The following is a 12,051-nucleotide window of genomic DNA, read 5'->3' on the forward strand; positions in this document are numbered from 1 at the left end:
GAAATTCGAGCACCCTATAAAATATTACATTCTTCTTGAAAAAATGTTGAAATATCAATGTTTAATTTTGTTTTAATATATCTCCTGACATGGAAAAAGTGGGTGATTCACAAGCAAATATTAAAAATTAACCTTGTAATACTCATTAATCAAACATTATCAAAAAATACTGTATGTATATTCTGAGGAAGACTTTAAAACATGCAAACTCTTAATAACTAGTGTCACCCAGTGGCTAAAATAACTTCCGTGAAATGCTTCTTGTCGCATTTCTTAGTTTTTAGGAGGTCCTCTGTGGATTTACTGTTATGTTTTGGGCCATTGTCATGTTACAGGGTACAATTCTGCTTTATTTTTTTCATATATGAACTCACAATTTCGTCAGGCATCCTCTGACACAGGGAAATTCATGGTGAATTCTATAGAAGTGAGCTGGCCAGATCCTGATGCTGGAAAGCATCCGCAAAGCATAATACTCCCATCTCCATACTCCATAGTTGGTGTAAGGTCCTTTCCTGGACATAAATATTCAGTTTTAGGCTCATTTAGCCAAAGAACATTAATCTAGAAGTTGTATATGTTCTCTTTGGCAACACTTTGTCTTAAAAAGCAAAGGTTTCCATTCTGCACATCTCCTATGAAAGGAGAAGTTGCACAGTCTCTTTGTTGTACAGGCATGTACTTTGATATCCACAGTAACACCCTGCTGTAGGTCTGGTGCTGATAAATTGAGGGGGTTAGAAATTTCTCCTAGTATCTTGTGTTCTGCTGTCAGGATGAACTCGCTTACCTGGGCATGATGGGAATTGTTTTGAAAGTTTTCAGCTTACAGATTATATTCCGTACAGTGGAACTGCTGGTTTCAAATTTTTTTGAGACCTCTAGAAATCCTTCACCAGACTCGACAGCTGCCACAATTCTGCAGTTCTTAGACAACTCCAGCAGTCAGGAGCACATCAAACTAAAAATCTTACATTTAAGAGGAGCGGATCTTGTTCAAAATCCAGAATAGCAGTTTTCTAATCATGATAATATGGTATTATATGTGGAATTTTATCCACTGAAAATTGGAGTAAGCAACTTTTTATTTTATTTATGTTTTATAGAATTCTTTTCAGCTTTATTTGCTTTTTAAACAACTTGAGATATCTTTTACTGGGTATTGATAGCAAATATCCTTATGTCCAAAGATACTAGCAAACACACAGGCTTTCAGAGGGTACCCTAATTTTTCTACATGACTGTATATATCTTTAGAAAAAATAATCCTTAAAACTCTAAGTCTTTTCCCAACCCATGCATAAAGATTGCTGCAGCAGCAGAGTAAAGTTTGTCTCTAAGAGTGAATCATTTTTCTTCCATAAAACATGTTTTTATTCACCCTTTTCATTAGTAATAGACTTTTTCATGAGGAGTTCCAAGGCCACCTCCTACAAACGGACTCTGTACTCCTTGAAGCTCCTTTTGAAGGGTTTTCTATGCTGGATCTTCTTGGATGCCATAGATTCAGATCTCCATAACGTGTGCCCTGGACGACCCTTTGATTAAAAATGCAGCTGCAGGTTTTGTTTGCTTTTTTAAAATTATTTCTTTTATTCTGCTCAAATTTACAAAAATGACGAGGACAAAAAAATGCCAAGCTATTAACTGCAAGTGCCATCCATGTTGACTTATTCGGCATACTGTAAAATCATTTCTTGCATCACATTTAATAGGTTTTTAATAAATCAAAGAGGGAAACGGCTTCCTGATTCAATATTTAAAGTGTATGCCTGTATTTTAGCATTCTGAGGCCTCACATCTAAGGGGACTGTCTATGTTTTAACTCTAGAGCATATAATATGAAATTCTTCAAGAGGACTTTTTTTGTAACTACGCTGCTGAAAGAGCATCACTGAGACTAATAAAATACTTCCTTTAACTTGGAATGTGAGATAACTCTATGATTACTAGATAAAGTAAAAAAGGTAGTTGTTTAGCTAAAACTATTTTCATCTCTTGTATATCATATCTATTGTAAGAATGAATATAATGCCAAATATTCATTATTTGTAAAGAATATATATATTATATATAGATATAGATATAAATATATAATATATGCTTCATTGGAACACAACTATTTTCTGCTTTGTTCTTATTTTCTGTTTTGCTTATTTTATAACTTGATATGATGGCATGCAAAAGACATATTTTGAATGTATTTATTTATTTCGTTCAGGATTACAGCACTGTCCCATTGATGTTTTCTGATTATTTAGACGCATTTCACACGTGCATTTCTCAGTGTGGGTGACATCTGTGCAACATATTGCATTTTTAGCTTTTTACTTTGTATGATTTTAGTTAAGCATATGCATCCTCCTTCCTTCTGTCCAAACTGAGCAACTTGAACATTATCCCCTCTTCCTAGTTTGGTCGTTGCTTAGGAATCATCCATTGTAAATAATATTGCAATTAAATTTTTGTAGAAAAGATTTGGAATATTTCTTTTGTCTGTTTATTTCACTATTAACTTCTGTTTGTGTAAGTGTAAACTCATTAATGTTAGTGACTAATTTAAGGTGTTTTCCCACTACTTTCGGTAAACAGTACTTTAAATAAATACACATAAAATTTTCCACATTTCTTGTGGAAATTACAAACCTCAAAGCATTTAACAAGGATCCTGTATGATATTTAGAAATGGAAATTATTTCCATTATTTCTACTCTGCAAAAATAATTAAAGCTCATTCAAGCTAGGCAGAGAAAAAATACAATTCAAGTATTACCACATATTTTCAATTGGATTTAGAATTTGACTAGGCCATTCTAGCATATGCATAACCTAAGCTTAAATTAGACCATTTCATTATAGCTCTGGTAGTGTGCTCAGAGCAGGTTTCCTGCTGGAAGATGAAGTTCCTCCAAAATTCAAACTTCAGCACAGTTGGATGTTCCAACAGGATAATGATCCCACAAACACATCAAATTTGGGTGGCGCCAGCCACAATCATGCTGAAAACTTTTGGACAATGCTTAAAGTTAGATGTGTGTTGGTAAACCACACAGTTTAATAAAGCTCTACCAATTCCCCTAAGACAAGTGATCATATTTCCAAACAGAATTATTGTGAATGCGAGATGGCGACCAAAAGGATTTCTCTCCACCTTGTAAATGGAAATGTATGGTATGTAATATCTATCTATCTATCTATCTATCTATCTATCTATCTATCTATCTATCTATCTATCTATCTATCTATCTATCTATCTATCGATGTGGATAGATAAATGTGTGTATATTTTAATATATTTTAATGTATTTCTTTAAAATATTACATACCATATTATTACTATTATTTCTATACAGATAGCAATAATTATAGCTATATATGTTTAAATATAAAAAATTTAATAATAAATTACACTATTTAAACATTTAGCAACATACAGTGCTGCTTGAAAGTTTGTGAACTAGTTGAGTAGTTTAGATTTTTCTTATTTTTAACCATGATTTTCTTATTTTCTCATTACCAGTTTTTGTATATGAAATGTCAGGTTTATGTTCATCGATTCCATTTGCTTGTTTTGAGGGAAATGTATGAATTGCAAGCAGACTAAATGAAACATGGAATCAGAGCATCTGCAAAAGTAAATGAACCACAGCTGCACTGGTAAAGACAATCCGGTAAAAGACTCAGGTGAAACACATGTGAGTGCTCAAGCAATCAACTAAGCAGACCAATCAAATGAGACATCCTTGGGAAAAGTTTTGAGGTACACAGGTTAAATGGGAGAGGAAACCAACCAAACCACTGTTGTGTCAAGGCATAAAGACCAGATCAACAATGCCGAGAGGAAAGGAGACATCTGAGGATATCAGAAAGAAGGTGGTGACAGCCCATCAGTCTGGGGAAAGCTATAAGACCATCTCCAAAAGATTCCAGCTTCATCCATCCACTGTGAGACAAATCATTTACAAGTGGAGGGCACTAGGCATCACCGCAACTCTGCCCAGAAGTGGACGGCCGTCAAAACTTGCACAAAGAAGCACCAGAAAAATGATAATGCAGGTAAAGGCCAACCCACGCATCACCTCCAGAGAGTTGCAGACCTCTCTGTCAGCATCTGGGATAAATGTACATGCGTCTACAATCAGGCAAAATATTAATAGATATGGCATTCATGGGAGAGTTTCTAGAAGGAAGCCTCTGCTTTCAAAAAAGAACAAAGCCGCCCATTTAAACTTTGCCAGAGAGCACTTGGACAAACCAGAGGCTTTCTGGAAGTCCATTCTCTGGACGGATGAGTGCAAAATTGAATTATTTGGCCACAATCACAGGCGCCATGTTTGGAGAAAAGTAAACACTGCATTTAAAGAAAAGAACGTCCTCCCAACAGTGAAGCATGGTGGTGGATATGTGAAAGTCTGGGCCTGCTTTTCTGCCTCCGGACCTGGACGACTCTACAGGGAACCATCAATTCCCAGGATTATCAACAAATTCTTGACCAGAATCTCCTGCCATCAGTCAGGAAGTTGAAGCTGGGACGGAAATGGATTATGCAACAAGACAACGACCCAAAGTATTAAAGCAAAAGTACCAAAGATTGGCTTAAGAGAAAGGAGATTCACACTCTAGATTGGCCCAGTCAAAGTCTGGATCTCAATCCCATAGAAATGCTGTGCCAAGATCTGAAACGGGCAGTACATGCCAGATGTCCCTCCAACCTCACTCAACTGGCAGAGTTCTGCAAGGAGGAGTGGACAAAAATCCCAAAGAGCAGATGTGAGACACTCGTTTGTGGTTACAGAAGACGTTTAGTTGAAGTAATGGCTGCAAAAGGAGGAGCCGCAAGGTACTAACTGAAAGAGTTCACATACTTTTGCACTTGGCAGATTTTCAGTTTTTTGACAGATAAAATACTTTTGTTGAATAAATAATGAAAACATGTATCCTTTTTTCTTTGTTTCCCTTATTTGGAAGGTTTGCTTTACAATTTGAGATTTGGATGTTCATGTCACATGATTATTATAATTTTTCTTTAGAAAATAATGACCATGTTCGGGTGGTTCACAAACTTTCAAGCAGCACTGTATGTATACTTTATATAAAAAATTGGAATATATGTTAAAAATTCAACAATGTGAATGTGCATTTTATTTAACTAATTATAACTAATAAACTAATAATAACTAATTATTAAGAGATGGACCGTAGCACAATAAACAAATTTAATAGATTTTGACAATTATTTTGAGTTAAAATATTGCCATTTTTAATTTGGAGGCGGATATTTGTAGATAAGTATTTGTGTATTTACTTTCTTATGTATTATACAAATTCTATTTAAATTATCACATACATAAATATTTAGCCGACTTGTTAATTGTGAAAAATGAAGTGAGTGATTTTTAATTTTCCATGTCCGCAAATCATAAATGAGGGCAGTATGCCGCCCCCTGTTGGACAACAGCAACCTGGCAGATAGAAAATACTCGGATGCAGGTAAAGCACCATGAAATGTTTACAAATCGACATATTCTGTATCTTAACGCTAACTCCACATATATTCATTTTGTCGAGTATTTAATTTACCTTTCTTTATGAAACAGATCGATTTCAGTAGCAATGACGTTTTTCGGAGGCGTGACTTCCGGTTTGGGTGTCATGTGACCAAATTGGAGTCTTATGATGTGAGACTTCCTGTTGTAGTCGGATGATACAGAGACACCGTGTTACAAACACACCACGGTGAGTAAAATTCACTTATATTGCCTAATTATCGGTCAGATTGTCCTTGCCGCGCAGTTGCTTGCTTATTCGTGTCGTTATGAGTAAAAGTTTAGTCTGACTCATCATGTCAGTTAGCAGAGGTAACATTTTGTTTCTAAATTTAGCTGGTAACTTCACGCAAGAAGCGATTTTATCACTATGTGTTTCAGATAATTAAATATAAAAACGGTGTGTTGAAGCGTTTTGCAGCATTTCATTGCTAGAATCATAGGGAGGAATTAAAACGGTAACATAACAAACAGTAGCAGTGAGTATGTGCCAGGTTTTTGATCTGGTTGACTAAAGGACTATTTTTCTCAATTAATTTAATCTTAACTACCTTTAATCCGTTCTAGCTAGACCTTCATAATACAATAAAGGCAGATTCTGTATAAAGCAGTTTGTGATGTGTGGGATCTGTATTCAATTCGTGAGAATGCATAAAAAATGTGCAGTTCCAGCTTTGGGGGTGAGAGGAAATAGGGGATGAAAGCCTTAACTTGTAACCGTCATAATGATCATATTCACAAATACATTTTAAGATCTGCCACTCCACCAGCAATCAAAAAGCAAAATTTTTTCTAGCCATTCTTTTGCTAGATTCTTAAACATTTCATTCATATCCTCACCTTTATGACTCATTCAATGCTTTCTGTTAAAGCACACAAGTGGCTCATTGCTAACAAACTCCATATCCGTGCAGGCATAAGATTCTGTGGGGCTTGCTGTTCATGCGTCACACATTAAAGCTCTCCCACTGACTCTCTTTAGAGATCCCGTCATTTTGTTTTTATTTTGTTGCAGACTGTGGGGATTGCTGCATCACCAAAATGCCTGAGACTAGATGTTATGCGCAAGGACTTTACTATAGTGTGAAAGCCCTGGTTCTCAGTATAGTGGCACATAAAAACCTTCTGATTGGACCGTGTATTGTGGTTTCTCATGTTTGTCAAGTTTTAGACTATCCAGTTTTGGTCTTGTGCTACACCTACAAGCACAGTTCTGTCTTTTGCGTTCCTCAGATTTAAGTCATCAGTTATTATTAGCAAAATTGTGGTTTGACATTTAGAGTGATATGTGTTCACGTTTTGAAATAGTCATTTATTCAAGTGCTAATTAGATGCCTCATAAGCTTTCACTCTATTACATCTCAGTGGATGACATGACTCTACCTACTTTAGCAGTTTTGTTTGTTTGTTTTACTCTTTTGCAGATACCACACAGTATGCATTTGCCGATTGAAGCTCCCACCTGCAGGTGATCTTCTCCACCTAATCAGCTTCCTCCCTCCATCACCATGCCCACTGAACAGCAGACCACTCCTCTGCCTCAACCCAGCCCAGAGTGCTTTTCCTGGGACTATCGCCTTCAGCTCATCAGCCTTGGCTTTGGGTTCTACATGACTGTATTTCTCCTCTGCCATCTCCTGTCACTAGCTCTGTGCTACACTTACAATGCTCTCCCAGCCAAAGAGAAGGTCTTCTGGAACCTTGCAGCCACTCGGGCAGCGTTTGGCATTCAGAGCTCTGTGGCAGGACTCCGGGCTCTGACTGAGGAGTCTGCCTTAAGCAAAGACAAAGTGATTGGCCAGGAAGACTGGTCATGGTTTCACGTCCTCACAGCTACCGGCTTTTTTGTGTTTGAGAATGTGGCACTACATTCATCTAGTGTCGTGTTCCGGTCATTCGACTTGCCCTTGGCCACACACCATTTCTTTGCATTGTCAGGATTTGCAGGTGCTGTGGTGTTTGATTCTCAAGGACACTTCCTGGCAATGGTTACTCTCCTTCTGGAGATAAGTACACCTTTTACCTGCATCTCCTGGATGTTGCTGAAGGTAAAAGCTTCATTGTTTTCTCTGTGTTAAGTCAAAGTACACATCACAAAAGATTTCTTTACTCAAGCCATATTAACTTATTGTTTATGCAGGGGCGAGTATGAGATTCTCATGGTTCAACATTGAACTACAATGTTTTAAAAAGTTAAATTCTTGGATTATTAGGTGTCTAAACCTTGCAACCAACAGGGGATAGTGTAAATATATATATGAAACTGTAAACTAAAGGATGAAACAAAAAATAATGAATGATTTCGTAGGTATGTTTGTGTTATTAAAAACTCTAACCCGCATTAGATAGCAGTTGGGGCACAAATGTCAGCAGCTGCAGACTCGGTAATGGTAATATGTCTAGTAAAACACCATGTCATGATATTTACACCCCAAAATTTAAAATGAGTGTTGCTGCTATATGACTTTACTTCAAACTGAAAATGAAAATACTTTTTTATTGGTAGGTTTTCATCCATAGACTTACCTGAAAGTTTGTTTAGGATATTTAACCATTTATATATACAGGTATTGATATTAGCTGAGTAGCTTCCATCCAGCTGCTGCAGTGGTTTGCTAAATACAGTTTTAAAGCCAGCTGCCCGTCAGTACACAGGAACATTAGGGGGAAGGGCTGTGCTGTTTTCCTATTACTGCTGGAAAAAGCTCAGGTCAACTTGACACTTTCTCTCGCATCTCTTTAAACATTTTTAAAGAGTAAATGTTCCGTTTACTCTTTAAGACCTCAGTCTCGAAAACAGTCTCTGACTCAAGCCAACTACATATTAAATGTTTTATTTTTGTTTTTCATATCACATGGTTGGTTGCTGTTCCTTTGTCACCTAATTTTAAAACGTCTCGTTCTGTCACTGCGTTTCAGTTCTCTTTAGGCCTGCAGGGACATGTGAATCTAAACAGATAAAATTCAGTGTTGTTAAAAAAGGAAGTTCTTTACTTGGTGGCGTTGCCTAAAACTTTCTGTTCCTTTTCATAGCATGTTTACATGCAATAATATTCATGTATAAATGCTTGTTTCTTTTCTTCTCATGTGAAAGGCTGGCTGGGCTCGCACTCTGTTCTGGAGAGTCAACCAGTGGGTGATGATCCACATGTTCCACTGCCGAATGGTGCTCACTTATTACATGTGGTGGGTGACTCTGACCCACTGGGAGGGGTTAAACACCCATGTGGCGCTGTTCCAAAGACTGATCTTCTTCTCTGGACTCGCACTGCTCACATTTATCATCAACCCCATCTGGACGCACAAGAAGACCATGCAGCTGCTAAATCCTGTGGACTGGAACTTTGGAAACAAGCTGGCACCGGTTAATGACATTGCAGAGAATCAGTCTGGGGTTTCTAGAAAACCCCATAAAAACTGAAAAGCATTTACAAGATCCCAATCTGTTGAACTTACACTGCTTTTGTATTCCACTTCTGGTAATTTATGTTTGAGATTAACACTTTTAAGAGCATGAAAAGCTATTTGGTTGTATATGGTCACGTGATCTAATCATGCTGCTGTTTAATCATGTTGTTTTCCATAGATTTGTTTCAATTTACTATTTTTTTAATCTTGTTTGGGGTAGAGAAGGGTGTATTTTTAAATTAGTTTTGTAAAAGATATCTAATATCTTATATTAGATAGTTTGGGGAGTTTTTTTTCCCCAAACTCTCTGTTTGGGGAAAAAAATACAAATAAGCTGTTTCCTCGAGCTCTGCACCTGTCACACACGCACAGCAGAGTTTTTGTTTAATTTGAGGGAACTGGCTTATTTGTTGGATCCATTAAAACCTAAATGGACAAATTAGTTTGCAGTAGTCTCGGAGTGCAAGTCTTCCCACGTCAGAGAAGCAGAGATTTGTCAGGGCACACAAAAAGCTTTTCTTCTTTATCAATGGAAGAAAGCGCTGGAATTGTTGCCTTCACAAAGGCCTTACTGTCTGAAATGGAGATGCAGTATGACAAAAGTGAATCAACGATGACAACAGAACAAGCAAGTCATATTGAAACCAAGATGTATTTTTAAAATATGAAGAAATATACCTTAAGCTGCAGAAGTCGGGTATATTGAAAACTAACATTATTGGATATTTGCTTAGACTTGCTGCATTGTATTGGGTCTTTGCATTTTGCTACATCTGGCAAGGGGATTTTTTTTTTTATATGTGCTACAAACATTTGCTATATATTTATATGTTTTTTTTTAATGTAAAAAATTCAACTTGACCTGAAAATGTCCTCAAAATGCCACATCAACTTTTAAAGGGGCAGTATTCAGTTTTTGGGGGTTTTTTTTCAGTTGTACATGTGTTAATGTCATTCCCTCATCAAAAATATACCTGGAATGTTGCTTTGATTCTTCACTCATGTTTGTGAAATCCTTTAATTTCCCATGGCAACCATTTGGGTGTAGAAAACGCTTTGTCTCACCAAGTGCTGCCTTTTCCACACAGCTTCTCCTCAAGCGTTTGCCTCACAGAACTCCTCTCTCCTGTGACTTCCCCATTCAGCAGCAGCAATTAGCAAACACCTGGTGAAACCATGCATCTGCCGAGCTCTATGTATGAAATAAGTGTAAGAATGATGTTGTCATGACTCGGAGTGTCGGAAAGAGCAGGAGCTTCTTAAAGAGATAGAAGCACAGTTTTAAGGCATTAAATTGTAAAGTCAATTTACTTTTAAGTCATGTGTGATACAGCATTTTTTATAACAAATGACGGTAACAGTTATTTGATTGTGCTATAAAATGTCAAAATGTCTCTGGAAATATACATAATACTGCCCCTTTATATGCCAAAATCATGAGTACTATAGACTATATGAAATTGCCTTTTTGAATTATATCAATATACACTGGAATAAGACATTTTAGCAGATACTGAGTATTCTGTTCTGGATTGAATATTCTTTAATTCATGTCAAAACAATATTTATTTGGTCTAGATAGTTTCAATTGGAAACACAGGATTGTGTGTTTGTGTGGCTTATGAATATGACTTTCAAAATAAAAAAGATTTCTGATACAAAGCATTTTTCTTTTGACTTGAGTGGAAGTTGGTTTTGCTATTGCGCTACTATAGCTCAATGAGATGAGTAATCCAAACATTTTAGGCTTGACTCCTGCTTCCTCCTGCCCCATGCTGCTGCATACCCGGGCAAGTCCTTTGACTCCAAGTTAACCTACCGATCTGCATATCTGTTTTTGAATGTGGTCATTTGTGAATGCTGTTGGATCACAACACTAGATGGCACTGTTGGAGTTACTTTACCCTGCTGCTCATTTTCCAAACATTCCCTTTAACAGTCGTATGTGTGTGAGTATATCAATAAAATTTTCAACGAAAAGTAATGTTTTAGAATTAAAAAAATTGAATCTGGTTCAGTTTATGAATGTACTAAATTCACTGTTAATTTTCAAGCATTTCTTTCTATTAGTAGTGACTATATGGGCTACATCTAATGAAATCCCAGAAATACATCTCTTAAAAATCTAAGAAATGTATTTCCTAGACCATTAAAAAGAATTTTAATATGAAAATGTTGACCGACTGAAAAATATGTCCACATACTGTACACAGACACTGAACATTTTGCTGATGCTCCTTGTGCTTGAACTACTGCAGCAAGGCAGCATGACATGATGGCAACCTATGGGTCTGCTGAGGTGTTGTGGAAGCCCATGTTGCTTTATTGGCCTTCATCTCATACTGTCTCTCATCTTACTTTTAATAGGTAGTGGCACTTTTAGCAGTGTGGGTAGGTCTTAAGTCCTTGTGAAAAATCAAATCAGCATTTCCATGAAATTTGATCATCAGAAATAAATCAAGTTTTAGATTAATCCATTCAGATTAACCCAGTGTGTTGCTAAATTTCACATTTAATGCATTATATGCATGAAGCACTCAAAACAATAGGACTCTTTTATTCAGTTCTATTATCAAAAGTAGGCCTATCGAAGGCCTATCAAAAGCTATCTGATTATCCTTTATGCATATTTAAAATAAAAACAAAATCAAACACAAAAGTTATGCAAGTTGCTCAGGACTTTTCATCTCTTTCGTTTGAGAACTCTGAAGTCAAGTGGGAAGTTTTCTGCCCGCTGATTCGTCCTACAGGAAAGAGCCTTGGAATGTTGATTGACGTCACGTCAAGCCAATCACAGCTCGTCACACATCAGTCGTCCACCAATCGGCTGTTGACTGGAGGTAAAGAAGTTTCATGGATAGAATAATCTGCTAACATCGGGAAGAGCCGAAAAGAGGGTTGAAAAGTGGATGTGTTGATGCGAGACAAATTGTTTTACAGCCAGAAATTTGTTCAGCTTAAAACGTTTCTGTATTATCGTGGAGCTATACGGGAATTGGATTATGGGAATGCAATAAAATGGTGAGTTGGAGGCATTTTTCTAACTTTATGAGAAAGTTCAAGAACTCTTTTGTCGTACTTGCTGTTAAGTATCAGT

At 36.8% G+C, this 12,051-nt stretch overlaps 2 protein-coding genes across 3 annotated transcripts in view; both read left to right on the forward strand.

Moving 5' to 3' along the window:
* Positions 1–5,639: 5,639 nt before the first annotated feature.
* Positions 5,640–10,616, forward strand: cln8 (CLN8 transmembrane ER and ERGIC protein). Its single transcript, XM_032548052.1, has 3 exons — positions 5,640–5,736; positions 6,971–7,594; positions 8,641–10,616. Exons 2-3 carry the CDS (start codon positions 7,055–7,057, stop codon positions 8,965–8,967), a joined length of 867 nt encoding a protein of 288 aa, XP_032403943.1. The 5' UTR covers positions 5,640–5,736; positions 6,971–7,054; the 3' UTR covers positions 8,968–10,616.
* Positions 10,617–11,806: 1,190 nt separating this feature from the next.
* The window catches only part of arhgef10 (Rho guanine nucleotide exchange factor (GEF) 10), a 49,274-nt gene continuing 49,029 nt past the window's right edge, over positions 11,807–12,051 (forward strand). The window contains exon 1 of one of the 2 annotated variants that reach the window (XM_032546447.1): positions 11,807–11,975. The gene's annotated coding sequence lies outside the window, so the exon portion shown is untranslated. The remainder of the gene's footprint in view (positions 11,976–12,051) is intronic. The other variant, XM_032546448.1, reaches the window with a different exon arrangement.

Source organism: Xiphophorus hellerii, chromosome 19 (assembly GCF_003331165.1).
Source record: "Xiphophorus hellerii strain 12219 chromosome 19, Xiphophorus_hellerii-4.1, whole genome shotgun sequence".
In the NCBI taxonomy this organism is placed as follows: Eukaryota; Metazoa; Chordata; class Actinopteri; order Cyprinodontiformes; family Poeciliidae; genus Xiphophorus; species Xiphophorus hellerii.